At 34.5% G+C, this 26,249-nt stretch overlaps 1 protein-coding gene across 1 annotated transcript in view; it reads left to right on the top strand.

Moving 5' to 3' along the window:
* TRPM6 (transient receptor potential cation channel subfamily M member 6) overlaps positions 1 to 26,249 on the top strand; it is a 144,426-nt gene that overhangs the window by 70,761 nt on the left and 47,416 nt on the right. Inside the window, exons 9-21 of the mRNA XM_015594555.2 lie at positions 2,579 to 2,747; positions 3,673 to 3,796; positions 5,707 to 5,779; positions 6,097 to 6,197; positions 8,579 to 8,713; positions 9,707 to 9,760; positions 11,679 to 11,819; positions 13,959 to 14,093; positions 15,633 to 15,907; positions 16,994 to 17,222; positions 20,787 to 20,939; positions 22,543 to 22,689; positions 25,183 to 25,311. Of these exons, the coding sequence (XP_015450041.1) occupies positions 2,579 to 2,747; positions 3,673 to 3,796; positions 5,707 to 5,779; positions 6,097 to 6,197; positions 8,579 to 8,713; positions 9,707 to 9,760; positions 11,679 to 11,819; positions 13,959 to 14,093; positions 15,633 to 15,907; positions 16,994 to 17,222; positions 20,787 to 20,939; positions 22,543 to 22,689; positions 25,183 to 25,311 (1,865 nt within the window). The remainder of the gene's footprint in view (positions 1 to 2,578; positions 2,748 to 3,672; positions 3,797 to 5,706; positions 5,780 to 6,096; positions 6,198 to 8,578; positions 8,714 to 9,706; positions 9,761 to 11,678; positions 11,820 to 13,958; positions 14,094 to 15,632; positions 15,908 to 16,993; positions 17,223 to 20,786; positions 20,940 to 22,542; positions 22,690 to 25,182; positions 25,312 to 26,249) is intronic.

Genomic DNA, 26,249 nt, shown 5'->3' with positions numbered 1-26,249 from the left:
GTATTACATACTCTCATTTATATAAAGCCAAAAAAGTGCATAAGAGAAGGAAGAGATGATTTTCCATAATCTCCTATCAAAAACTAATCACTGTTAAATTTTTCATATTTATGCTTTCAGAAATTCTCTAGACACACAGCAACATTTTAAAAATTCACACTGGGATCATATATTAGCCCTACTTCTTTTATAGTTTTCCCCCAAACATGGATGAATTTCCACATTGTAAGCCTAATTTAGCATATTTTAATGGCTACATAATATAGGATGTAAGAGATTCTCTTCTAAAAGTTTTCTGAATTCATTTCAATGATTCCATGATTAATGAAATATACATCTAAATTTTCTTCTGTTACTTTTATGCTTTAACATATCATTTTCTCTATTTCATTTAGCTTTTATAAGACTATCTTAGTAGAGGAATCCTATGACTTGAAAGAGAGGAAGAAAAATTCCTCTCTTTCAAGTGTTTTTTTTGGCTGGTCTCATAATTAAATCTACCTGAGACAGTTAACAAGTCAAGTTGCCACATTTAATTACATATGTAAATATGGGAACCTCACATACATGAGAAAGTCAGAGATCCCACATATACAAGAGGTTCAGAGACAGAAAGTTAAAATGTGATATATATGGCATTCCGAGCTAAGGCCGAGGTAAGGTGTTTTGGGGCTTCAGAGGGGAGGAAGGTCATTGCAGGATGGTAGGAAGAGGACATGTTCAGCAATTAGTAGTTTGTCTTGCCCTATAGATAGGTCACAAAAGTTATTTGACATGATGACTCTTATTATGAGCAAGGCCCCTAACTTAAATTCTTCTAGGTAATTGGGGGTGAGGTGGGTGGGGCAGAAGTTTCTCTTGAGCCCACGGGTTCTTGGTTGCCTTAGCTCAAAATAATCCTCATACCACAGGGGCACACCTTGGGGTAACTTGTTCTGAACCCCTATAGTTTTTTACATTCACTTTTTAGTAATAGGGAGAAAATAATGAGGTAGAAGTATATGGAAAAAAAAAAAAGTAGAATGTCAAAGCAATCAAGTAGACTGGAGAAAGTATTTAGATGCCTGCTGACTGGCCCACCCCTAACATCTGGAGGGGTGGGGGTACAGGGCAAGCGAACCACATGAAGTCTACATACAACGTGTCCAAATATTTAAAATCCTTACGTCAAACTAATAACCTGTATAATGTTCTACCCTTTACCTTTGAGTTTAGAATCTTGGATTTTTAGGAGTACTGAACCAAAATACGGGGGTGAGGCAGAGCCAGCACCTTGGCCCTGTCATACAGCTCACTCTGTTTCTCTTCCTGATCTTGGCTCAGTCCATTCCTGCCATGCCAGGTGCCTCATGTGCATGTGGTCACCTGGCCACACTAGCCTACATGCCCAGACTCTATCTACCTCTCCCGTACCCCCTGCCTTTTGCTTTGGCAAGTATGTTCTTGGGGAGAACATATCTGAGCAGAGGCCCAAGCAGTCAGTCCATGGTAGCAGGAATTTGGGGGTCGGGAGCACTCTAATAAGTAGGGGAGTGGGCACAGACTTCCCTCAAATGTTGGCCTTGTAGTCTCCTCGCTGTGACGAGGAGGAGCATGGGAAGAGGAAGGCACCATAAAAGATAGGGCCCTGATTAAAGTCCTCAGCATGAGTGTGGCATTGCCTGCCAGTTTTTCTTTTGAAAAGTAAAATAAAATATTGATTTAAATAAATCAATACATGTGTGATTTAATGTTAAATCAAATAGGATATCTATAGAATAAACAAAGTCCCTTTTCAAAATGTCCCCAAATAACATTGACTGTCAACTCTAATTGAAAAATAAAAATTAATTAAAAAACTCCTGAAATCCTCAAATTCTCCTTCACTTCTCTACTATTAATAATTTGATGTATGTCTTTCCAGAGTCTTCTTGTTATGTATTATATATACTCATGTCTATGTTTCTAAAAATATAGATAGGATAATGCTATGACAATAATTCCATAACTTTTTTTTACTTATCATCTTTTTAAAAAGAATGACTCCACAGTCTTCCTTACTTTAATAAAATATGTAGTTTTGATAAGAATTTCAAAAGTGAAAAATAGAATAAATTGAAATGTATAACTTCTTTGAGGATTACCCATCCCATCTTATTTTCAGAAATAACCACCAATAAAAGTTGATTGAATAGGCAAAAGGTTGATCATTATTGGATGGATGATGGATACATTGGGATCCATTACTATTATTCTGTTTTCTTTGAGATAAGTTTGAAACTTTCGACAATGAAAAGTTAAAATTTCTTAAAGACTACTTATTTTTTTAAAATTAATAAAAACTTTTAGCTGTTTTTTTTTTAACCTGAGAAATCTCGAAGATGCTCTCATCATATTTATGCTACTTTTATTTAAAGTCTGAACTTCTGGCTTGGTTTTGAACTATGCAAGCCTGAGTCAAAGAAGAGAGAGGAGCTAAGGCAAGTTATGAATATATGTGGTGATTGAAGCACTTGTGTGTGTCTGGAAATCAAAATGGCTGATTCACCAAGATGGGGTTGCTTTGTAATGGTTCGGTATTGTTTGTCATCTGAAATAGGCTCAAGACAAGGTGTGCCCATGGTGGGGCTGGTGGTGGAAGGAGGTCCCAATGTCATCCTCTCGGTGTGGGAGACTGTTAAAGACAAACATCCAGTGGTGGTGTGTGAAGGCACTGGAAGGGCTGCTGACCTCTTGGCTTTCACCCACAAACACTTAACAGATGGAGGGTGAGTTGTTGACTCTTAATTTTTAAAATTATGGTGACTATTTCTCTATTTTAGTTCTTGAAGCTCTGCTTTTGTGTGCTCCAGATAATCAGTAAACATTCACTACTTGTTATAACTGCTCTGTAATTGGCCCTTATAGCTGACAAAATTCTGCACTGGGTGAAAGAACCAGTGTAGGCTACAGATTGCCTTCAAATTCATTCACTATTAGTAAAAATAGCAGGAATTGGGGCAATCAATATCCTGGCATTTACATAGGATATGTTGTGCTTATTTGAAGTTTGAGTTCTTTCCCCTCTTCAAATAAGAAAGCAGTTTTTCTCTAGCCATCCTATATCCAGTGTGATTCTTCCAATTTCAAAAGCATGATATTTCCACTATGTAAGTAAATGTAGTGATAATCAACTAAAATATTAACCCTAATTTACTTAGTAAACATTCACTGCTTGTTATAACTGCTCTGTGATGACTCTTTCCTTACAATTTCTCTCCCATTTCAGCCCTCAGCTCTCTACTTCTACCCTTTACCCCTTTCCTTATCCTTTCACACCTGTCCCTTTCCTAAAGTCACCCTCAATGAGTGGTTCTTAAACCTTTCGTGGTTTCAGATCCTTTTGCAAATACAATGCCCACAATTTCTGGTCTTTAATAGCTCCCTGGAAATCTGTCACCTTGAGAGCCTGGCCTCAGAGTGTATTCTTTCCAAGATTGTAACAGATCGATGTATTCTCACTTTCATATTCAGACTTCCCTGGTGCTGTTTTCTTTTGCTTCCCATTCATTTTCTTCCATAGCAAAACTGTTCAAAAAACCTTCTCAGTCAGGTAGGGCAGACAGTTGTTTTTTTTTTTTATACTGATGTTGCTGGCTTGTTTCCTTCTCTGCATTGTGTCAAGTTAGTCATGACCATCTATCTCTCTCCTAGATCCCTTTGTGCTCAGGTGAAGGAGGAGATCATCTGCATGATTCAGAACACTTTCAACTTTAGTCTTAAACAGTCCAAGCACCTTTTTCAAATTCTAATGGAGTGTATGGTACACAGGGATTCTGTGAGTATGATGAGGTGATGACTTAACTGAGTTAAAAATGCTAATTTTCAACAATCATACTATTTATTTTCACTATTTTTTAAAGTATGGAATTTTTTATTTTTAACTTTATATATAACTCGACAGAACTTGACCCCTAGTTGAGTACCTTGGTCTTTACCCACCTGTTTCAAATTCCCAATTGTACCTGGGAAAAAGCACTTAGTATAGCAGTATTACATAAAAGAGATCAAATCTGGCGAAAATTACACGTAAATATTTTCAAAGATTAAAGGAACAGCTCCATGTCTTACATGACCTCAAGTTGGCTGGATTAGCTGATACATCACAGCATCCTGAGTGAAGCCGGCAGGAGATCGTTGGGAATGTACTGGCAGTGGGAAATGTGAGCATATCATATACTCTAGAATAGAAAACTGAGTCCACAAACTATGGGCTATGGACACTATGTGGATTCAGGGAAAGGTTTTAGTGTTTTAGAGTACTTTGATCAAAATTTTTAATAATGACTTGGATGATATGAAGTTGACAATTAGAGTAAATATGCACATATGTCTTGATTCATAGTGATATTTCCAGAATTTGAAGGCTGGACCAAATTATTCAAGATTTTGGTAATATTTAAGCACGTGACTACAAAAAAACAATTGAATAAGTTCGGGCTAAATAAAGCATGGCTAAACATGTGTGAAAAACCCTTTGGGATTTTAGTTGACTTAAAATAACAACAAAATTAACAACCATGTCTATAATTAGCACTGTGCTTTCTTTTTTTTGAGAATTTAAATGGTTTACCCAGAGTCATGCAGTTATGAAATGGTAGAACTGAAATTTGAGCTTAGAATTGAAATCTTATACATGGTCTACTACATTTTTTATTTCCCACAGTAATCGGTAAGATAAGAAAAGGACATGGTAAGGAGATTGCCCTTTATTTGCCTCTTCCTGTCATCAAGAGAGTTATTAATGAACTATGTAATTCTCAGGAGGGAACTAGAGAAGGCAGCTAAGGGTTTGCATATTACAGGAATTAGATTCTCAGCTTTTGTACAATTGAGGGTTGATTTTATGCGTGAATATAGAGGGGCTTTTAGGTGGAGGGAACTAATGAGTGAATTGTAGTAGGTTTTCTATCTTTATGGGACCTTAGAGATTAGGGTTCCTGTAATTTTGTGGGTGAGTAATTTGAGATTCAGAGGCTATAAGATATTTACCGAAGGCTGATTAGTTAGTGACTTTTCTGGGGCTAGTTCTTGTTGGTCTAGGCTCTTTTTTGTTGACAGCTCCCTCTACTATATAAAATATATCTTCATTTGGAAAGACTGAGAGACATTTGTTAACAGTAGGAGATCTTTTATAATCATAAATATCATCCTTCTTTGTCTTAAAAAAGAAATCAGTCACGTGCTAGGATATGCTGGACACTTTGACACTGTGCTGACAGTCTGTGCCATCTATTGTATTTGCTCATTGGGTGCATTGTAATTGCCTCACTTATTTTATAAAAATTTTTGAGGATTCATTTCTCATTAAAAAGCAAAAGTTTTAGTTTCTAAGGCTAAGGGAACAGAAGGAATGATTGTCTACATGAGCAATTGACAGTTTTTCATTACAGCATGTGAATGCTAAATTAATGTAGTAATATTCTTTCATATATGTTTCCTCTAGGATACATGGAAGTTTTAGGTTTTTTTTTTTCCCCCTTGCATGAACATATTCTCCATTACCCTACTTAAAACTTTTTCTCTCCTATAAATTAAAAATTTTTTTTTAACTTTATGTGTTTTTTGACATTAATAAAGTTTGTTTTCCTCAATTCATTAACTCAAGAGTGAATTTTATGGGCACTCTTGAAAGCATTTCTTTGCTAATTCTCAAAATGTATGGCTTTCTGTTTTTCAACTGTTTAGATTATCATATTTGAGGCTGATTCTGAGGAGTTGCAAGACCTTGATTTAGCAATCCTAACAGCTCTGTTAAAAGGTGGGTGTTTGAAGCACAAATTGATAGTTACAAAATAGTCATGGGATGTGAAATACAGCAAAGGGAATATAGTCAATAATATTGCAATGGCTATGTATAGTGCCAGGTGGGTACTAGAGTGATTAGAGGAATCACTTTGTAAATTACATAAATGTCTAACCACTATGCTGTACACCTGAAACTAATATATTTTAAAAAGGTGAGTATCTCAATAGGGTTATGACTGTTCCTCAATTTCTCTTTTCACATTCCATGGCACTTTGTGTTTTATATGTTGACATTTTAAATAAATTGTATGATCCTTTCTTTTACCTTAGGCACAAATTTATCAGCATCTGAACAATTAAATCTGGCAATGGCTTGGGACAGAATGGACATTGCCAAGAAACACGTCTTAATACATGGACAGCATTGGAAGGTATAATGAAAATGGTTATGCCAAAAAAATTTTTGTGTGTTGGTTTGTTAGGGAGGAAAGAGAAAATTGGAGGATAGATAGATTGGATTGTTTGGGGTGTGGGGGGTAGCATCTCTGTAGTTGGGCACCCAAGGATCAATTGCTAGAACATTTCTCTCATCTACTTTGCCTTCCTGAAAACAGTTTTTTCCCTCTGGCTCTGCAGCCTAATTGAAGCTGACAAAGGAAGTTGCAAGGAAAGAATGGAAGGATTTTTTTTTTTTATCGTTATTAAAAACTTAAAGTGCATCTGATTTTTTGCATTAGAATGTAATAAGTGCTCAAGGTAGAAATTAGTGAAAACAGAAAAACAGAAGGAAGATGACCTATAATGGTAATGATAATTATCAATAACATTTTATTTTTAAAAATTACAGTTGTGGCTATATCACAGGTTTATTATTTTTGGATCAAACTAATCCATGCACAATTTTAAAACTTCAAATGGTACTAAAAGGCTACTAATAAAACTAGTTCTTTGCTCTGCTAATCCGAAGAGCCAAACACTTTTGACATTTGTTTTGACTGTTCTGGCATTTGTAGGTCTCCATATTTCTAAAAATAAGTTATATTGTTGTTTGTGTGATTCATCGGTTTTAAGACTCCTGCCCTTTAGACTGGTTGCCTTGCTATTCTTGGTGCTGAACTGTCATCCTTCATTGTCTTGTGGGAGTCCTGTGTTAGTGTGCTTGTTTTCTGTATCCCCTATCTTCCTCTTTCTTGGTTTACTTTTTTATTTTGATGGTGTGCATCCTTCAGTAATCTGCTGAGAAATGGAGGATGAGAGATAAAAATTTTGAGGACTTGTGTGTTTGAATATATTTTAATTCAAGTTTGGAAGTAATTCTCTTAGAGAATTCTGAATGCTTAGCTTCTAGTACCCAACATTGCTGTTGAGAAGGAAAAATCTTTCTGTTTTCCGATTCTTTATTTGTGACCATATTTTCTCCCTCTGGAAGTTTAAAAAACCTTCTCTTTTTCCAGTGTTCTGAGATATCACAATGATGTATATTGTCGTGAGTCTTCATATTCATTACGCTGGACACATGCTTTCAGATCAACAATCATACATTTCCATTCTGGAGAATTTCTTCCCCTCTTTTCTCTGTTTTCTTTCTGGAATGTCTATTATCTAAATATTAGGCCATGGATTGCTCCTCTAATCTTTGCTTATTCCTCTTATCTTTTATATCTTTTTTTTTTTTGGTAGTTTTCCTCAACTTTAATTTTCCTGCCTTGCAGGTACCTTTTCGTTTCTGGTAGCATACTCTTAATTTCTAAATTTGTTCTTTGATTGTCCTTTTTAAATAGCATCCTGAATACAAATATCTTCACTTATTTCTGAGGCTATTAATGATAGTGGTTTTGAAATTTTCCTTTTCCTGCATTGTCTGGTTCCTCTTAGCTGATGTTTTATGGTCTGTTTGTTCTAGACTTTTTGTTTAGGAGTAGAGGATAGAAAACACATTATAAATTCTGAGCCTTTAGGTTTGAGCTTCATAGTGCGGTGATCTGGCTGCCATTTGTTGGGGGACATGAGATGTCAGCATATTCATGTCTTTTCTCTGCTATTAGTCACAATACCGAAAAAGAACCCATCTAGCCCCTGCCTGGAAGGTAAAAGCCTTGTTGCTGGTGTTATGGAAATTAGATAGGGGGTGATGACTTGGAAGGTCCCAACATTAGAAATTCCACACGTGTGCTTTAATTTCATCTTGATGTCGTCAGAATTCTGTGGCATAAATTGTTTGGTTGTTGACTTTTTCAAGTTTCAGTTTTTGTAGACTTTTTTTTTACTTTCTGGCTTTCTGGAGACTGCTACATCAATTACTGTTTGACCATCTGCTTTCCAACTTTCAAATATGTTGTACTCTTCTTATACTTATGGATTCATTAAAGAAAAAAAAAATCCCTTTACTATAATTTTAATGGAGTTTTAGGTAGGAGTGTGTTTAATTTGGCATTTAAACTATACCCAGAAGTCAGGTGTAGTTTAAATGGAAACATGCCAAGTTACCTACTTCCACCCCCAAAAAGGAAAAAAACATTGGGTTTTTATTTGAATTGCATTAAACCTGTAAATTAATTTGGGAACCGTTGAGATCTTTATAATAGTCAATCTTCCCACTCAAGAATAAATTTATTCAGCATGTCCTTTACAACAACTTCAATTTCACTTTTTATTATTTATTATTTCTTCACTGAGGTCCTGAACATTTCTAAGTAAGATTATATTTTTGTATATTTATTGTGCCTGTATAGTTTTGAGTTCAAATATACATAATCCTTTATTTCTAGTTTCTTAATTGTCTCTATTTCTTATTTATTTCTACTCCCTGAAGCCTGGATCACTGGAACAAGCAATGTTAGATGCTTTAGTGATGGATCGGGTGGATTTTGTGAAGCTCTTAATAGAATATGGAGTGAATCTCCATCGCTTTCTTACCATCTCTCGACTGGAAGAGCTCTATAACACAGTGAGTGTTGGATCATTTCCTCGATCAGCTCCTTTAAGGTTTACCTTAAGATTTAGCTTGAGTGTTCAAATCTTCTTGACTGTTCATGTACAAATATAGCTCACAGAGAGAAAGACTTTTCAATCAAAGGAGAAATATTTTTACCAATTCCATTTTATCTATGGTCATTTCTATATCACTCATTATTAATTTTCAGAGTAGATGCAAAAACTAACTTAAGAAAGTATTGTAGTAAGACCATAATTAATGCTAAAATTGTGAATAAGAACAAATTAGTATTATTGAGTTATTGAAAGCATCTCAACCTAAGGGCACAGTTAAAATTCTGTTCCTGAAACTTTCCTGTGCAAACCCTTTATTGAAACTAAACTTGGTTACTCGTTGTAAAGATTCCAATTGCTCAAGTCCTGTACCCTTTTTGAAATGCCTTTCCTTGTCCTTTGACTGACTCTTAGCTTTTCTTCTTGAATAATTCAGTTCACAGTGATCTGTCCCTATGTACAAATTACTTACAACTCTTTGAGCACATACAGCTTCATGTGTTGGTTTTATTTATTTAAGTACCCACTCTCTTCTATTAGACTGTAAAAACTCTTCAAAGGAAGTACTTATATTCTTCATTGACTCCCTCAGAAGCTTGATTGAACATAAGTAAGTGTTCAATAAATATTTGTTGATGGAATTTGTAATTGTGTGATTTATACTGATGAAGAATAGTTATGAATTAGTTAAAATTTATTTCTGCCTCTTATGACATAAAGTTAATTACTACCTACCTATATACATCTTTCTTTGAAAAATATTTCAATTTACTTACATCTTCTATTGGGAAACACCTTCCTTAGAATTAATTTCGCTTAAGCTTCATTGCTAACAATATTGAAGAAAATTTTCAATACTCTGAATTATTTATGCATTCTGAAATGTTTTTTTTCCTTGAGTACATGATAATTAAAAGCGAATTAAAATTCTTCCTTTTGTTCTTTATTACAGAAACAAGGACCTACTAATATGCTCTTGCATCATCTTGTCCAAGATGTAAAACAGGTAACCCAATTACAAAAGTGTACAAATGTCTTTGTGTATTGACCTAACTTTGTGATGGAGCTATCATAAGATATTGCTTCGTAAAATGTAGATTTGGATCTTCTATTTGAATCACCTACCCTCTTTCCCAGTGACTGGACAATTTCATCACCGAACCCCACTCTAACATATTTTTCCCCTATAATTTTCTTTGTGTTTTTAAAGATTTGATCCACTCAGTAAGTAGAAGTGGTTAATAATTATTTTCTGTTATAGAATATGAATCGAAGACATAAAAAACTTCTAATCAGAAGTTCAGCTCAACATGATACAGCAGTATTGCCAATGATGATAATAATTCCTTTTGAAAATAAAGACACTTCTTATTTCTGTTGTCTTTATCAGAGGAGTAATACATGATTTCCATTGTTTTTCTTATTATCATTTTGACTGTTAGCGATAGTTTGGAGGCTTTTACTTCTTTTCACAGTCTAAGCATTATTCTAGGAAACCAGGATGAATCCCACTGCTCTATACCCTTCCTAATAATTTGTTCATTGTGTTCTCATTAAACCTCAAGTTAAGTCAGACTTAAAATAATCTGTATAATCTGTCCCATTACTTACCAAAACTTACCAATTTTAACAGGTTTTTATGCATTAATTCCTTCTCTTTTAATTACCAAGAACTTTTATCCAACATCTGCAGAAAACTAGGTATGCCTTTTATTTGTCACTGTGATTAAAATCCCTCCATGGCATATTTTAAAATTTCTTCCCTTGTTTTTTTACAAGTGTAGTATCTTGATGGAGAGGAGCTTTCTGATTACATTGACTTAGTGGGAGAGCCAGAGTGAAAGGAATATGGAAGAAGACATTTAATTTGCAAATCAGTAGTAAGCAAAAGTGTCCATGCTGATGTACTTTTAGTTTGCATCAATTTATGCTATATCGAAATAATTTTTCTTACGTATTTCCTTAAACTCTGATTCTGTCACAATAAAATGAAAACAAAAAGATATGGATAGGTTAAATATGCTCTTAACTAGCAGCAAATAAGAACATAATTCTGGGTTTTCCTTGAAAAAATAAATTATGAATGCGAAAAAGAGAAATTAAATTATCCACACATACATAAATATCACCTTATTTCTCATTCAAAGGATGTGAATGTTTTCATAATCTGTTTATTTCCAAGGTCTTGTTCAGCACTCTGTGTGCCTTTAAAAATGTCCTGTGAATTGTAGTTCAGAAACAATAGTATTGAAAAGATAGTAAAGTGGGTTTTAAGGGGTCAAAATAATTTTTATTTAGACTAAGATCCAGGTACTTGGATGTCTGCTGCTCAGCTCTCCTACCAACCATAACATTTTCTTGGCACAGCTTCATGTTTTGTATCTCATTTGGTTCTGCTGTTCTATGTTCCTTATTTCTATTTGTTCTCCTTCAAGTACTTCCATGCTCTTTTTTGTGTGTATGATGTGATCAACACAGTGCAAAGCATTCTAGCCATTTTCATAAAAAGAGAGGGTGAAGATTTAACTCAATGTTAATTTTGGATCACATATATTCAATTTATCTTTCAGTAATTTTGTTTCTTTTGTAGTAGTTATGTTATTTCCAATTAAAAACAATCTGTTATACTATATTTAAATGTATTTTGTTCTAAAGTATGTACATGCATGAGAGAAAAAAAAGAGTGAATGAGCAGATATAAGCAGACATCAATGTCTATACAATTAAAACCATATTAAGGCTGAGTATCCTTTTCTGTCTGAACAAGTAGACTATATCAATAGCTGATCATATTAATCAATTGGTTTGTGAAGATGATTGAAAAGTATGAGTGTACCTCTGCAGTTGATTGGTTATATTCTAATGGCATGGCAGAAGAAAGAGATTGAAAAAAATAACAAAGTTATTATGTGTTTTTGTTCCAGCACACCCTTCTCTCAGGCTACAGCATAACCCTAATTGACATTGGATTGGTAATAGAGTACCTCATTGGTGGAGCGTATCGCAGCAGCTACACTAGAAAAAATTTCAGAGCCCTCTACAACAACCTCTACAGAAAACATAAGGTAGCACAAATGAAACTTACCCTAGTAAAATTAAGGATAACTAGGAGTGATACTTTTTAAAAAATGGCTTGGGAAGTTCAGATGGGATTGGTTCTAAAACACATATTCTATTTATTGACATTTATTGAGTATCAGCTCTATGTGCTAAGTGCTGGCATGCTGGCCTGGGATGAACATAAAGATCGGGAGTTTAGAACAGTTGTAGAGGAAACAGATTTATGAATAACTGGCCATAATACAAAACATTATTTAATATGTGCTATATTTGCATAGAAGTAATGTGATGAAAGATGAACAATTCTTTCCTGTTTTTTCTTTTATTTTGAAAATACAGACGTCTAAAGCTTGATAGGACTAGATCTGTAAACTCACAGTAGTCCACAGTCTGGAGATGACAAACCTGGGACCAGTGTGTAGGGATTCTATTGGAAGATGCATGCAGAATGTACTTAAAAATACATATTATACATGTTTATTTTCCCTCATTGTTTTGAAAGTCTAGGAATGTAAAATTAGACTGTTTAGGTGATTAGCAGAGAAAACATTGCTTGTTTCTTAAAATTTCCCTTACAAATTAGTAAGCCGAAGAGACTAGATCTCAGAGGATAATGAAAATGTTAGAAAAGTGAGTTTTGAATATTTTTGGTTGAGTAAAGAGCAGGAGCAATGAAAGGCACAGCCTTGTGGACATAAGGGAATGTTTATGCACTGTCAAGGAGACCTTTGTCACTGGAGAAGTGCCAGGAGGTTGTGAGGGATGAGACTTAAAAGGTAGTTTGGGGTAAGATCACATGAAAAGTCCATAATATCAAGCTACAGTGACCTTTATTTGTAAAGAAGTAGATGAAGTGAAAGCCCAACTTGGCTTTAGGAAATGAAAAAATGAAAAAAAACCCAAATCTTACATAGAAAATGTTCTTTATTGAAATTTCAAAGGCATAGGGATATACTTGAGGTGTCAGTTCCTTCATTAAAAAAAAAAAAATTACACCTTGTTGCAAGGTTACCAGTGGCAGGTACAAGGAGTGACTATGGCTTTGGCGCAGCCCAGTGGAGAGCAGGCTAGGCAAGTTCCCTAGTGCCCTTTCTAGAAGTAAGAAATTACCCATTTCTCTGATTATTTTCTAGTGAAAGAGTAGAGTTTAATGTGTTTCCTAGTAAATCAGATCATAGCGGTTATAAATACATGGTTTGGAGTCAGAAATCTGGAACTGAATCTTCATTTTGCTCAGTAGTTGCTGTGTAATCTTGAATGAGAAACTTAACCTCTCTGTATCAGCTTCTTCACCTATAATATGGGAATAATAATACCCCTTCCATAAATTCATCAAAAGAACTAAATAATAGCTGAAAAACCCAGATTTCTGGGTTTCATAGAGTATAGAGTAACTATTAATAATAAGACATTATGATTATTACTAATGATTCTATTAATTCTGTATTACAATGATAATAATTCGAGTATTATCTTTAAAAAGTCTTGATTAGACTTTAAGAAGTCTAATTTATATCCATAAAACATAAACTAAAATAGTTAAAAGCCTATGGTTTGCATCATAAATTTTCATGCCAGTCTCTAAGAATGCTTCTTTTTATTTTTCTTTCTCATTGATGAAAGCTTCATGCTGATAAGCAATGAATTATGTTGTTGTTGGGCCTAGCCATTAGAATTCCAGTGGTGATATTATAGAACACGTGGAGAAATCCCATAACTTTCTAACTTAACCTTAACCTTGGAGGTGTTTGTGAATGGGAACTTTTTCTTATCAGAACTGTGTATCTTTATTGCGTACTTGCAGCTTGTTCCAGGTATAGAACATCCATTGATTCTAATGGAATTTCCACATAGAGAAGGAATGCAGATATATAATCGGAAACAAAAGAGCATGTTCTCTAAGATGTTTGGAAATAACAGTGTGTTTAATAAGAAGGAGATCATGAGAGCTTCTTTTTGGGTTACTGAGTAATTAATTTCTGATTAATGATTAATTTCTAATCATGGATGAGAGACAGACCCATTGGATATTTAATAGGACATGATATTATATTTGGTTTTCATTGTTGTCTAGAAATAAAGTAATTGTTACCGCTATAATCTTTTCTCTTTTTCGTTTTATTTTGAAAATAAACATATGCCAGAGAGCATCCAGCTCTACTCAAAGCCTTTCCCAGTCCTCTCTTCACAAGAGATGCACCTCAGCAAGCGGAAAAGAATCTGCAGAAAGTACGCTCCACTCCCAGTTCATTAGAACTGCCCAGCCTTACAAGTTCAAGGTACCATTACTTCTTTTTAGTCTTAAAAGTAAAATTATTCTTGCAGACTGAGACCATTTCGTCATTTAAAAGTGGAGAAAGGGAGGTAGAAACAGAGGAACCATTTACAAGCATCATAAACAAATGGCCCAAATAAAAAACAACACAGCTGTCCTCTAATAATGAGCAAAGGCCCAGGACAGAGCACTGGGAGCTAAATGATTGCCAGGGCTGGCACTTCAGTCTTATCTTCCTTGTTCCTACTGCCACCATGTCTAGATGGTGACTCAGAAAGGCAGTCCATGAGATAGCATACAAAAAATGTAATCCTTAACCAAACACCAAATCCTTATCCCCCTGTCCCCAAGGCTAATTGGATGAGTTTTTCCTTCTCTTCTTTTACTTCTTTCTCAGATTGTCCTTTTGCATCTTATTTTTTCCCCTTTGAGGCTTTCTTGAAATTAATTTTAGCCTAATATTACACTTTGACAATGATAGTGTGTGTGTGTGTGTGCGTGCGCGCGTGCGTGCACGTGCACATGCAACATTGTTACTTCCTCCTCCTTCTACTACCGCAATCCTACTTTTCTTGTGGGTTAAATGCTTTTGCCGAGTTTTCATTAATGGTTCCTATGTTGGCTGAAAGAGGTTTGCTTTCCATACCTCCTAGAATAAAAAGGTATTTTATGAAATTACCCTTTATTTATAAATAATCATCAATGATTATAAATTTCTTTTATTTATAGAAATAAAGGAAGCTTATTACAATTTTTGCTATGACTCTCTTTTAATTAAAAATAATAATTATTGAATCTTATTATTTAATAAGGCATTATGTTGGATGCTAGGCATTATGTTGGGTGCTTGGTTGAATTTGAGATACAGGTGGGTTGGGGAAAATATAATGATAACTGAGAAATGGTTTCACGCTCCCCAAAGTAATAACCATGGTGCACTATGATGAGCATTGAGGTAGAGAGGCATACACAGTGATTTAGAAGAATATGGGAGTTTAGAGAGTAGCATTTGAAATGAGCTGTATAGGGTGGGTTTACCAGGTAGAGAATAGTATTTTACTATTACCATCACTAGAGGAATATAATCATAAGGGAAACTTAAAACCAATCTCTTTGGATGCATGTGGGCAATACTAGTAACATTTTTCTGAGAAGACAATGAATCTATTTGTAAGGTGAGTTTAGAGTTTTTTTATAGTTTTTGTTTATCCAACATATTATTTCAATCCATTTCCTTGGAAGCTGTAATAATAGTGGCTCTGTTCGAAAGTTTCAGTGTTTTAAGTTGTGGTAAATAAATTTAAAGTATCTCAGCTTAGGGACCCTAGAACTATTAGATGCAATAAGAAATAGATTACTTTAAAAGGCCAATTTTTTTTTGTTTTCTGGTTTATAAAGTGCTATTATTGTTAGTTCTATCTTTTTTCAGTGATTTAAAAAATATTTCTAGGGTACCTGATTTTTAATTTTTTATTTATATTTTTAGGTAGAACAGCGTGTATCTGAGTATTTGGAAACCCATTCCTATTTTATTTTCCAACAGGAAAAGTCTGTAGTCCTTCATAAATCGAAGAAGTTGAAAGAACCAAATATATCAGATAACCCCGAGGCTCCTGGCTTTACTTACCCTTACAATGAACTGCTGGTTTGGGCTGTGCTAATGAAAAGGCAGAAGATGGCCATGTTCTTCTGGCAGCATGGCGAGGAGGCCACGGTTAAGGCAGTGATGGCTTGTATACTCTACCGAGCCATGGCCCGGGAAGCTAAGGAGAGCAACATGGTGGACGATGCCTCAGAAGAGTTGAAAAATTACTCAAAGTAGGAGTTCTCTCTTCACTTCATACTAAATATCAACAGTTCTTAGAATGGTTAGACACTTTTATAGCCCTCACCTTAGACTTATAAGATGAGTAGACTTGTTGCCGTGCATTTCATGTGTTTCCTGTGAATAAGAGTCTTTAGATATTTTAAGGAATTTTTTGTGAAATAAAAGGAAGAGAGGTGGCCTTCAGGTTGGGAGACTTGGGTTCTAGTCCTTCTTAGTCCAGCTGTTTATTAACTGGGTGAGTCAGTGACCAGATTTTAAGACTTCAGTTTCCTCACTGGAAAATGTTCAGTTAATGATTTTGAAAGTCTCTCCCAACTCTCACATTCTTTGATACTAAGTTAAATTGAAACTTGTGGTTTACTTTAAGTATCTCTCAGGCAGAAAAACAAACGTATTATGTATTAAAGAACCAGATCATCATGGTGGAAGATGGAAAAGTTAGAAGCGTTTTTGATTTTTTTGATTATTTAAGTACTATAGTAGTGAGGAAAGAAGGGAAGCTAGAATTAATAATAAGAAACTAATTTAGAATTTTAATTTAAAAAGTTTCAGAGAATGACAGCATCTACTCTTTCGATATAATGAATGACTTCCCAGAAAATCCCAGAAAATGTCTCCAGGTCTGGTTTCTTAAAGTCATCTATTGATTTTGTAAAATCTTAAAAAAAAAAAAAATTGTTCCACAATTTTTCTTAATGACTGCTCTGTTTTGAACAGTATTTTCTGTCAAAAAAATTCTTTGTTAGGTTTTATCAGGGAATCCCAACTCAAGCTATATATCGCCTGATCTGAGGTGTGGAGTTGGCTCCCTCCCATAAATAGCTCAGGCACTTCTCGTGTAAACTAATTCTGCACACTACAGCGTAAACCCTCTAGTTCTGTTCCTTCAGGAAAGGGAGAACAATCCATTTCCTGAGCAGCAATCCCCTTTCAAATAGCTTGTGCAAACTGAAGTTATTAAGTTGCTGTTTGCTCTTTTGTATTAATCTTTTCTGTTTCTCATATCTAATCTTTTTGAGTGTTTCTGAGGCTCTCACCTGTATTTGTTTTTGCTGATCACCATTGTGTCATTACAGACAGTTTGGTCAGCTTGCCCTGGATGTGCTGGAGAAGGCATTCAAGCAGAATGAGAGAATGGCCATGAAGCTGCTGACCTATGAACTCAAGAACTGGAGCAATTCTACTTGTTTGAAACTGGCTGTGTCTGGAGGATTGCGGCCTTTTGTTTCGCATACTTGTACCCAAATGTTGCTGACGGACATGTGGATGGGGTGCTTGAAAATGAGGAAAAATTCTTGGTTAAAGGTATATTCACTCGCTTTATTGAGTTTAATATTAGTTTAGTCTGAAGGTCTGTACTCTTGAGTTCATTTTTTTTTTTTTTTGGTTCCAGAAGATTATCTTCAGGAAACCAATTAGTATCTTTGATTTTCACAGATGAGCTGGGAACTTTCCAGTGGGACCTGACAACTACTTTATCTCCCATTATCACAGTTTTTTTTGTTTTTTGTTTTTTTTAATGGGGATAATTGTGCCAGCTCTGTTCATCAGAAAGGAATACTCTTGTGAAGGTGGTTAGAAGATGTTATGCAAGATTTCCTTAGTAGTAACATATGCAAACATGATACTCCTAATACAATCATATGCAAGATTTCATTAGTAGTTAATTTCATTGCCTCCGATAATTATAACAGAAATCAATTAGATCTTAGTGAAATTTTGCTCAGCTTAAAAATACTAACCAATAATAAATTAAATAAAATTAGCAATTTCTGTTGTTTTGCTCATTCAGTGAGCAGGTGTTTCAGAGAATATATGGCAGTTTTATAAAGCTGCCTCCAAATACTTCTATTCTATTACACTTTAGCCTCATCTCTCAACTCGAATTGTCAAGAGTAATTTAGTTAACTACTAAAGACATTTAACTTTGACATCAAGCCTAAAGCTGCTTGAAACACCTGCTCACTGAATGAGCAAAACAACAGAAATTGCTAATTTTATTTAATTTATTATTGGTTAGGTTATGGTTAAGCTTAAGAAGTATATGTGATTATGAAAATGAATAAAGGGATAGACAACATGAGCATTAAGAACTACATAAGACTATATTTTATATTTTAATTTTATTCTTCCTAGAGTTCTAAAAAATATGATGTGTCCTAAATAAAATGACTCTCCTTAAAATCAAAGAAATAAAAAATATAAAATAAATATATGTAATATATTTATGCATATTAATATAAGATAAATATATGTAATATATGTAATATATATATGCACATTTTAATTCTACTAATGAGACTTCAGAAATAAGAAGAAAACCAATAAAAAATTATTCCATATAGGTTCTTCTTTAAAAATATCAGAGAAACAATAATTGTTTCTAGAAGTTCTTCGATTTGTTTTTGATTTTAGCCTTGGAAGTCATGAAGCAGAGATGTGAATAGCAACACAAGGTCTAACAATAACTCCTTTGAAATGTTCAGAGAGTGAGATGGGGTATAGATAGCTGAAAGTGAGAAATAATTTCCCCCATAACTGTGTCCCGTACATAGTTTAGTTTACTAAAAATCCCTAATACTAGGAGCTTAATAACCTTTTGCTCCTTATATACCTTATATCTACAAACTTCACTTAAGTGAAGCAAGACAAAATGTTTTGCCCCAAAACATAGTGAGTTGACAAAGACGGCGTAATTAGCTACTTAAAATCTCTGAGCTGCAGTAAACTATACTGTTCTTTGTGCACAGATGCTAATTCATCTGTGGCTTATGAGTTTTGGGAACACATCTTCAAAGAACTGTAAGATATCCTGGTTAGACTAGTTCCACGTAGATGAAGACTGGAGGAAGACCTTATAGGGTTATGTGGAAGAGAAAACTCATTTAAATGCTTTTCGGGTAGTAGGCTCCCACCTATCTTTTGGAAATGGGATATTGGTATTACTGAATAATTTTTCACAAACCAGTTGCTGCAACGGACAAGGGCAACAGAATGTGGAACCTTTTCAGGAACTGGGCTAGGAATTAGTGTAATATTATTGTTGTGCCTGGGAACTATGTTTTCAGACCTGGAAGACTGCATATATTTTGGGTTCTACACCTGGAAAGAAAATAAACACTTAAGAAATCCCTGTCAGAACTGTAGAAAGTCCAGAGGACCTTCACAGAAGATCAAGCTTTAAAATAAAATAAAAGGCCATTTCGGCATGAAAAAAAAAAAAAAAGAATGTTGACAAGAATATGACCAGTTATTTAATCATGAATGGCATATAGTCAGAGTTAATCTTATTTTTGTTCACTGAATCTGAGAATACTAAGGCCTAATTTTAGCCTTGAAAGAGGTAGTGTTCAGCAAATTGGTTTCACAACATTTAGTAAATCTTCTGAACTCTTTACCCTAAAGCGCCATAGAAGTTGAAGATAAAAACTCTTGAATAGACTATAAATAAGTTAATGAATGAAAGCAATATAATGAAAACATCGTGGATGTCCAGGTCTATACTTTTGTTGGGTTTTACTGGCAGAGAAAATATTTGTGTAGGATGGGAGGAGGATCTAACAAAAGGTGACACTTGGTATGTTTTTATATTTTGATTTTATAATATGATTTTAATGTTTATTTGATACTATCTACTTAATGGCTTTAAAGAATTATTAAAGCAGCATGCTCATTAAAAAATAATACTTTCATTGCCCTGCCCCTTGGGGTAAATAACAGCATAATACAATAGTCCCCCCTTATCCACGGGGGCGGATAAGACCCCCAGTGGGTGCCTGAAACCATGGCTAGTACTGAACCTTATGTATACCATGTTTTTTCCTATACATACATACTGATGATAAAGTTTAATTTATTAACTAGGCACAGTAAGAGATTAGCCACAATAACAAAGTATAAAAATGATAACAATATACTATAATAAAAGTTATGTGAATATGGTCTCTCTCTCTCTCTAAATATCTTATTGCACTGAACTTACCTTTTCACTTAAAGGAAGCACTTTACAGCTTCTCTTTGACGTATCCAAATCACCAGCGTTACTACTCTTGTGCATTGGGGCTGTTTTTAAGTAAAATCAGAGTTACTTGAAAAAGAGCAGTAGGTTATGGAGATAGTCGATCTGATTGATAATTGAGATGTCTACTAAGTGACTAATGAGTGGGTAGCATATACAGCATAGATGTGCTGGACAAAGGATGATACATGTCCCCAGGGGGACGGAGCGGGATGTTATGAGATTTTATCATGTTACTCAGAATAGCGCAGAATTTAAAACATCATTTTTTATTTCTGGAAATTTCCATTTAATATTTTTGGACCATGATTGACCATTGGTAACTGAAACCAAGGAAGGTGAAACTATGGATGTACATATTTAAAAAACTTAAATGCATATATGTGTATGCATAACTATTTTAATTTTCTTCTTTTTACAAAAATGGGATCACACTCTAATGTTCTATAATTTGCTTTTTTCATTTAACAATGTAACTTAGATACTTTTTCATAATATTCAGAATTGCCTTTGTCTTTTTAATGGTTGTATAGTACTCCACTGTTAGGTCGTCCCACACCAGCTATCCCTCTATAGGCGGACATTTAAGTTTACATCTGTTTTTTTCTATTATAAATAACCCTACAATGAACATCTCTATCCACACATGCTTGAGTTCATGAGTATTTCTGAGGGAGACACTTCTAGAATTGGAATTGTTGAGTTAAAATGTATGTATAGTATCAGGATATCAAATAAATTGGTGATGGGTCTGATATTTTACATACACTAAAATCTTAATTTTGTTATTTAAATAGTACTTGTGCCTTGTGTAACCACTACTATTTATTTTGCTTTGTTTTCTTTTAAAGATCATCATAAGCATTCTTTTACCACCCACCATTTTGACATTGGAATTTAAAAGCAAAGCAGAGATGTCACATGTTCCCCAATCCCAGGACTTTCAGTTTACAAGGTATAATGGTGACCAGAACCCCAGCAATACCAAAGAAAATGCTTATAAGGTTGGTGCAATGTTATAGTAAACTGAGTTTTCATGGTATTGGCTGCACACAAACGTGCACACACATAAAGTTTATTTAATATTTTATTTAACAATCTTAATCACATTATGGTATGACTAGGTATAGTATGTGTGATAGATCTAATTAACACCCATATATGATGAAGCAAAACATCCCATTACTGACTCAAAGCCAAAATCAAAGACTTTATTATATTGACAGCTGCTTAACTTTTCATATTGCTTTCTAAATAGCAGAGTAACAGACTTACTATTTCTCTAAAGCTACGATACAGAATGCCTCATATTCTTGAAAATCTTTAATTATGATGCAGGTTTAGAATTTGCATTGATCATCACTGTTCTACTCCACAAATTTGTATATTTGTTATTTTCAGTGATTGAAAAGTTTTACTTGAGTTCCCAAGTGTATACTTTTTCATGGGTAACTTCTGCTACTTCTCATGTAATCCATCTTCACTAGGAGTCTCCAGTCTGCTGTCTGTAGTTATGTTTTGCTTTTTATATTTTCACTTGGATCATTGCTTATAAAGTCATTTACTGTGAGTAAAACTCTTCTCTGGAACTTAATATTTAAAGAGGCATCTTTAGAGAGCATCTTGTCTGATGTGCTTTTGCACTTATGAGATATTTGTTATAATATTTTAAAATATTTGATAAATATTAATGAAAAATAATTATAAATTTGTTTTTATGGCTGGTATCTGTTGTGATTGATTGAGCACTTGTTCTAATTGGTTAATTACCTCAGCCAGATCAGTTAAATATTTTGACTATTATGACTCTTTGGGTATGTATGTGTTCCTCTCCTCTCCCTTTCTTCCCTCCTTCTTTCTGTTGCTCCCTTCCCCTGCTTCCTTCTTTCTTTTTCTAAGCCTGATAGTTCCACTGGCAAAATAACTTTGCTATGAAAAGTTTAGCTGCTAGCTCCTTGAAAGCATGACTTTTGATGACATAAGCTTTCTTAGGAACAAATTATAGTGAGATGGCAGAATGGATAAACTGGAGGAAAAAGAGGACTTGTCTCACTGGGGGTGAGTGGGTAAGGATTAGGGACTAGAGTCAGCTTCACGACTGAGGCAGTGTTTGAACTGTGACTTGAGGATATGGAGAGAGGAACTAGCATTTTAGTGGGAAGAAAGACTAAAGGCACAGAGGGAGAAAACGTAAGGGCACAGAGGGAGAAAACGTAAGGCTTATGCCAAGCATCATAAATTGCTAGAATCCAGGTTACGGTGGACATGAGACGAGGAGGGAATATTTGCAGGTATGACTGGAAAAGCAGAGTGAGGCTAGATCCTGGAGACTCTTGTATGTTCTTTGAAGGAATATGTTTTTTATTCTGTAGGTAATGGTGAGCCAGTGAACATATATAACCAGAGTATCAAGGTGATGTGACTATTAGGAAAATTATTTTGTTTCCAGTGTGTAGGATGATGTAGCAAGAAGATTGGCCAGAAACAAGGAGAGAATAGGCTAGTGTAATTTCTAATATTTATTATATATAATTATGAGTTTTTTGATATTTGCAAATAGTCAATATTTTAGTTAAGCCCATAAATGTTTATATGTTTATTTTACAGAAAGACCGTGATATGGAAAGGGGTCCTGATGAGAAACTAGATGACGATCAGCACTTTGTTTTAAAGAGTGGTCCCCAAAGCCTTCCATTGACCAGGAAAGTCTATGAGTTCTACAGTGCTCCAATTGTCAAGTTTTGGTTTTACACGGTTGGTTTTATTGAAACAATTTGTGATAGTTAATAGCTAATAATAACATTGATAATGATACGCCTGATTTGCCAACTTGTGATAAAATGTAGAAATGCAGCTAAAAAAATGGGAATGATAAAGGAGATAGGAAAGATTAGAGGGAGGCAAGTAAAAATTAGAACAGATCCTACTATGGGAGTGAAAGAAAAAGCATTTTCTTCTTTCTTGAGTGCTTCCCATTGCTAAGCTGGGACTGAGCATTTGAAGCTTTGTGGCATAATAAAATTAACCACGGTGATTGTGGAATTAAAGTGATAGGTAGATTCTTTTCCCTATTTTGGGCAAAAATATCAGTGGTTCAGTTGATATTTTTCTTTGTAGGAATAACGTATAACAGGGACAAAAAAAAGAGTTTTTTTTTTTTGTTTATTTTTAATACATATGCTTAAAAATATATAGAGGACAATAAAAATTGTAGATGTTAAATTTTTGAAACAAATACTAAATCCCTTATAGATAGTAGAGATACAGAGAAAGTGTGAACTAACAGTACTTGAAATGTATTGAGTGCTTTTCATGTTTATTTAATAGCATTATTTTTCTAATTCTTTGCTATAGTTAAATTGCTCATGGCCTAGATTTTGTATTTCTAAAACATTTAATTATAACTATAAAAGGATATTTATCTGAATATATTTTAAAATATTTACTTGCCCAACCATACACTTATTTCATATATTTATTGAATAAGTACATAGCTCTGAATGACTTTCATCTATGTTCAAAAATCAAATCTCTTTTCAAATAATGAAGTTTCACCATTTTTGTGAATATGCTACAAAATTCCCAGAGACTCTGATTGTAGCTCTGAGTGAATTCTAACCATAGTCATGTCATTGGGAAAAGAGTAGTCAAATTATTTCCAGTTTAAGAACTCTTAGAGACAGGAGCAAAGCTAAGCAAATAGAACAACAACAACAAAAATCTCTAACAAATAGAACAAATAATCCATCCAGATCTGTATATCTTGACAGATTTTGGGCACAGACATTTTAGTGTCTATCACATTGCTAGGCTATGGTGTGTGTGCTTTATTGAAATACTGTCGTTATAAATGTTGTGAAGAAAAAGCAAAAATGTAAATATTTTTAGATCTGTTTTAGAAATTGGAAAGAAATAAAAAAAGTCAGAAGCAATACCACCAATATCTACAGTGTTTTCATATCTGGCTACCATGAAGCCAATGACTAAAGTATAAAAAATGTCTGTTTGATGGAACAAATTTATTAATTTATATCTCTAAGGGGTCATCAAACATACCCAGATTTTGAGACATAGACCTAGGGAAGCATAGAATTAATAGAATTTACCTTAACTTCCTTATATGGTTCCCTACTACAACTCTAACTCATAGGTAGTAACACTCTATATGCCTGCCTGAAATACCACCTATTGTATACAGTGGTACTGTTGTATAATGAGAAGTGGTTTCAGCCATTCTCTGTGTAGACTGATGAAACTTAGGTAGATTTCCAAAAGATATGAGACATAGGGATCCAAGTTAAAATAATACAATTCTTGTGAGAATGAACACACACATATCCACACCCATTTTTCTCTCCATTGATCTGGGATTTTAAATACAAGTGTCGATCAGCTAGTGTCATGCATTTGAAGGGCTGTACCATCTCATGCCTTGTTGGTGATCATGCAAGCTGGTAAAGCCTTTCTGGTGGGCAATTTAGCAACATGTGTCTCAGTTTTAAATGTGTATGTTCAGCTATTCTACTTCTGGGAATATATCTTAAAAAGAAAAAAAGGTTAAAGATTACAAAGCTATTATTACCATGTATATTTGTGTGTCTGTTTACTGTGTTTTAACTCTAGGTTTACTGTGTTTGGAACTCTAGGTTTAATATACACAATAATTAAACATACATTTCTTGAATGTCCATGATGTGTCAAGCCGAGTAGGAGCAATGAAGATAAAAACATCAATAGTCTTTAATTACAAGGACTCTCAGTTGGACAATAGTTTTCCACTAACCAGAATATTTAATCAATTTAAAATAAAACTTCCAGTGATAGTAAATGCCATGATTTGCACAAACTAATTCTACTCATTTGGTGAGCTTGGCATATGTTTTCTGTTTAAATGGAGGGGAAGGCACGTGATTCTCTCCTGGCTTGCTGTTAGCCTGAAAGTACCCATGCTGGAATGTGCAGGGTTTTGCTAACAGGATGAGACAGTGACCCCTTCTCATGCATTTGAGAGCAGTGATTTTTATTCCTGTCAATCCTAGAATAGAAAACTGTGATTTCTTGTGTGTATGTGTGTGTGTGTGTGTGTGTGTGTGTGTGTTTTCAGTTAGGTCATCAACAATCAGAAGGTGGTCCCAGTTGTAATTTCATGTTATTACATTGAAGTTCATGTCAGCTCAGTTCACGTGTGCTTGGCCTCCTCCATTATGGCTATCACTCATGTTCAGGGAATGTGTGTCCCTCTGACAGATGGCATACTTGGCATTTCTCATGCTGTTCACGTACACTGTGCTGGTGGAGATGCAGCCTCAGCCCAGTGTGCAAGAGTGGCTCGTCATCATTTACATCTTCACCAATGCCATTGAGAAAGTCCGGGAGGTAAGCTATCCCTTCTACCTTTGTTTTTCTACACATGTCTCCTAGAAGTGTTCTAGACTATGGTGATGAAAAGGGACAGGTCAAGGGCAAGGGTGAGAAGGACAATGCTGATCCTGACTTGCTTGTTGCAGGAAGGGTATTTAAAGGAAAATCTCTGATCGTAATCTTTTCTCCTGGCCAGGTACTTTCTGCTGGTTGCTGTTCTTTGAAAGTAGTTGTTTTTGAGGACATCTTAGTGTGTTTATCAGTCCTAGAGTGATGTTGTCTAATTGTTATTAGCCCCTCTAACTGTTAGATTTCCCACAAGTGTTTTATTTTTAACTTGTGAGATTTAATTTTCATAGCCAAGCATTGCTTGCATATTATCAGTTCACCTTACAGAGTGGCACGTAAATGGTCAAAGTTGTATATAGTAAAGAATTTATTTATAGCTTTTGATAGAGCCTACTAAATACCTTTGAAAATTGAAGCTGAAAATCCTTCTGGGGCAAGTAGTCTAAGAAACGAAACAAGACAAAATTTTCATTTTTAGTTTGCAATGAGTCACTTAAAAAAATTCCCATTCCCATGCAATAATAACTGTGATCACATACAGTTACGACTTAGACTGTTTTAGATATCAATGTCTGCGTATCTCTGCATCTATGCATTTACATACATCGATTTTCTCCTAGAGCTAGGATGACCAACATTATATACTAAGAAAATGTATTCTCAGTAATTATACACATTTTGTCTGCTAGGTACTATTGTGCAATTTATGGATTACAGAAAACAATTCAGAAGAAAAACATTATCTGAATTCTACCATTTTTATGCTTCAGGGAAAATAGTTTTACTATTTTACATTTCAGTTGTCTGATATTCTGTTGTAGGATAATTTCTTATAATAGTGAATTCTAGTATCACATTTGAGTAATTTGTCAACAAATCACTAA

The sequence above is a fragment of the Pteropus alecto genome, unplaced genomic scaffold, assembly GCF_000325575.1.
Source record: "Pteropus alecto unplaced genomic scaffold, ASM32557v1 scaffold95, whole genome shotgun sequence".
In the NCBI taxonomy this organism is placed as follows: domain Eukaryota; kingdom Metazoa; phylum Chordata; class Mammalia; order Chiroptera; family Pteropodidae; genus Pteropus; species Pteropus alecto.
The sequence above is the reverse complement of the archived record's forward strand: the minus strand, read 5'-3'. Positions and strand labels throughout refer to the sequence as shown.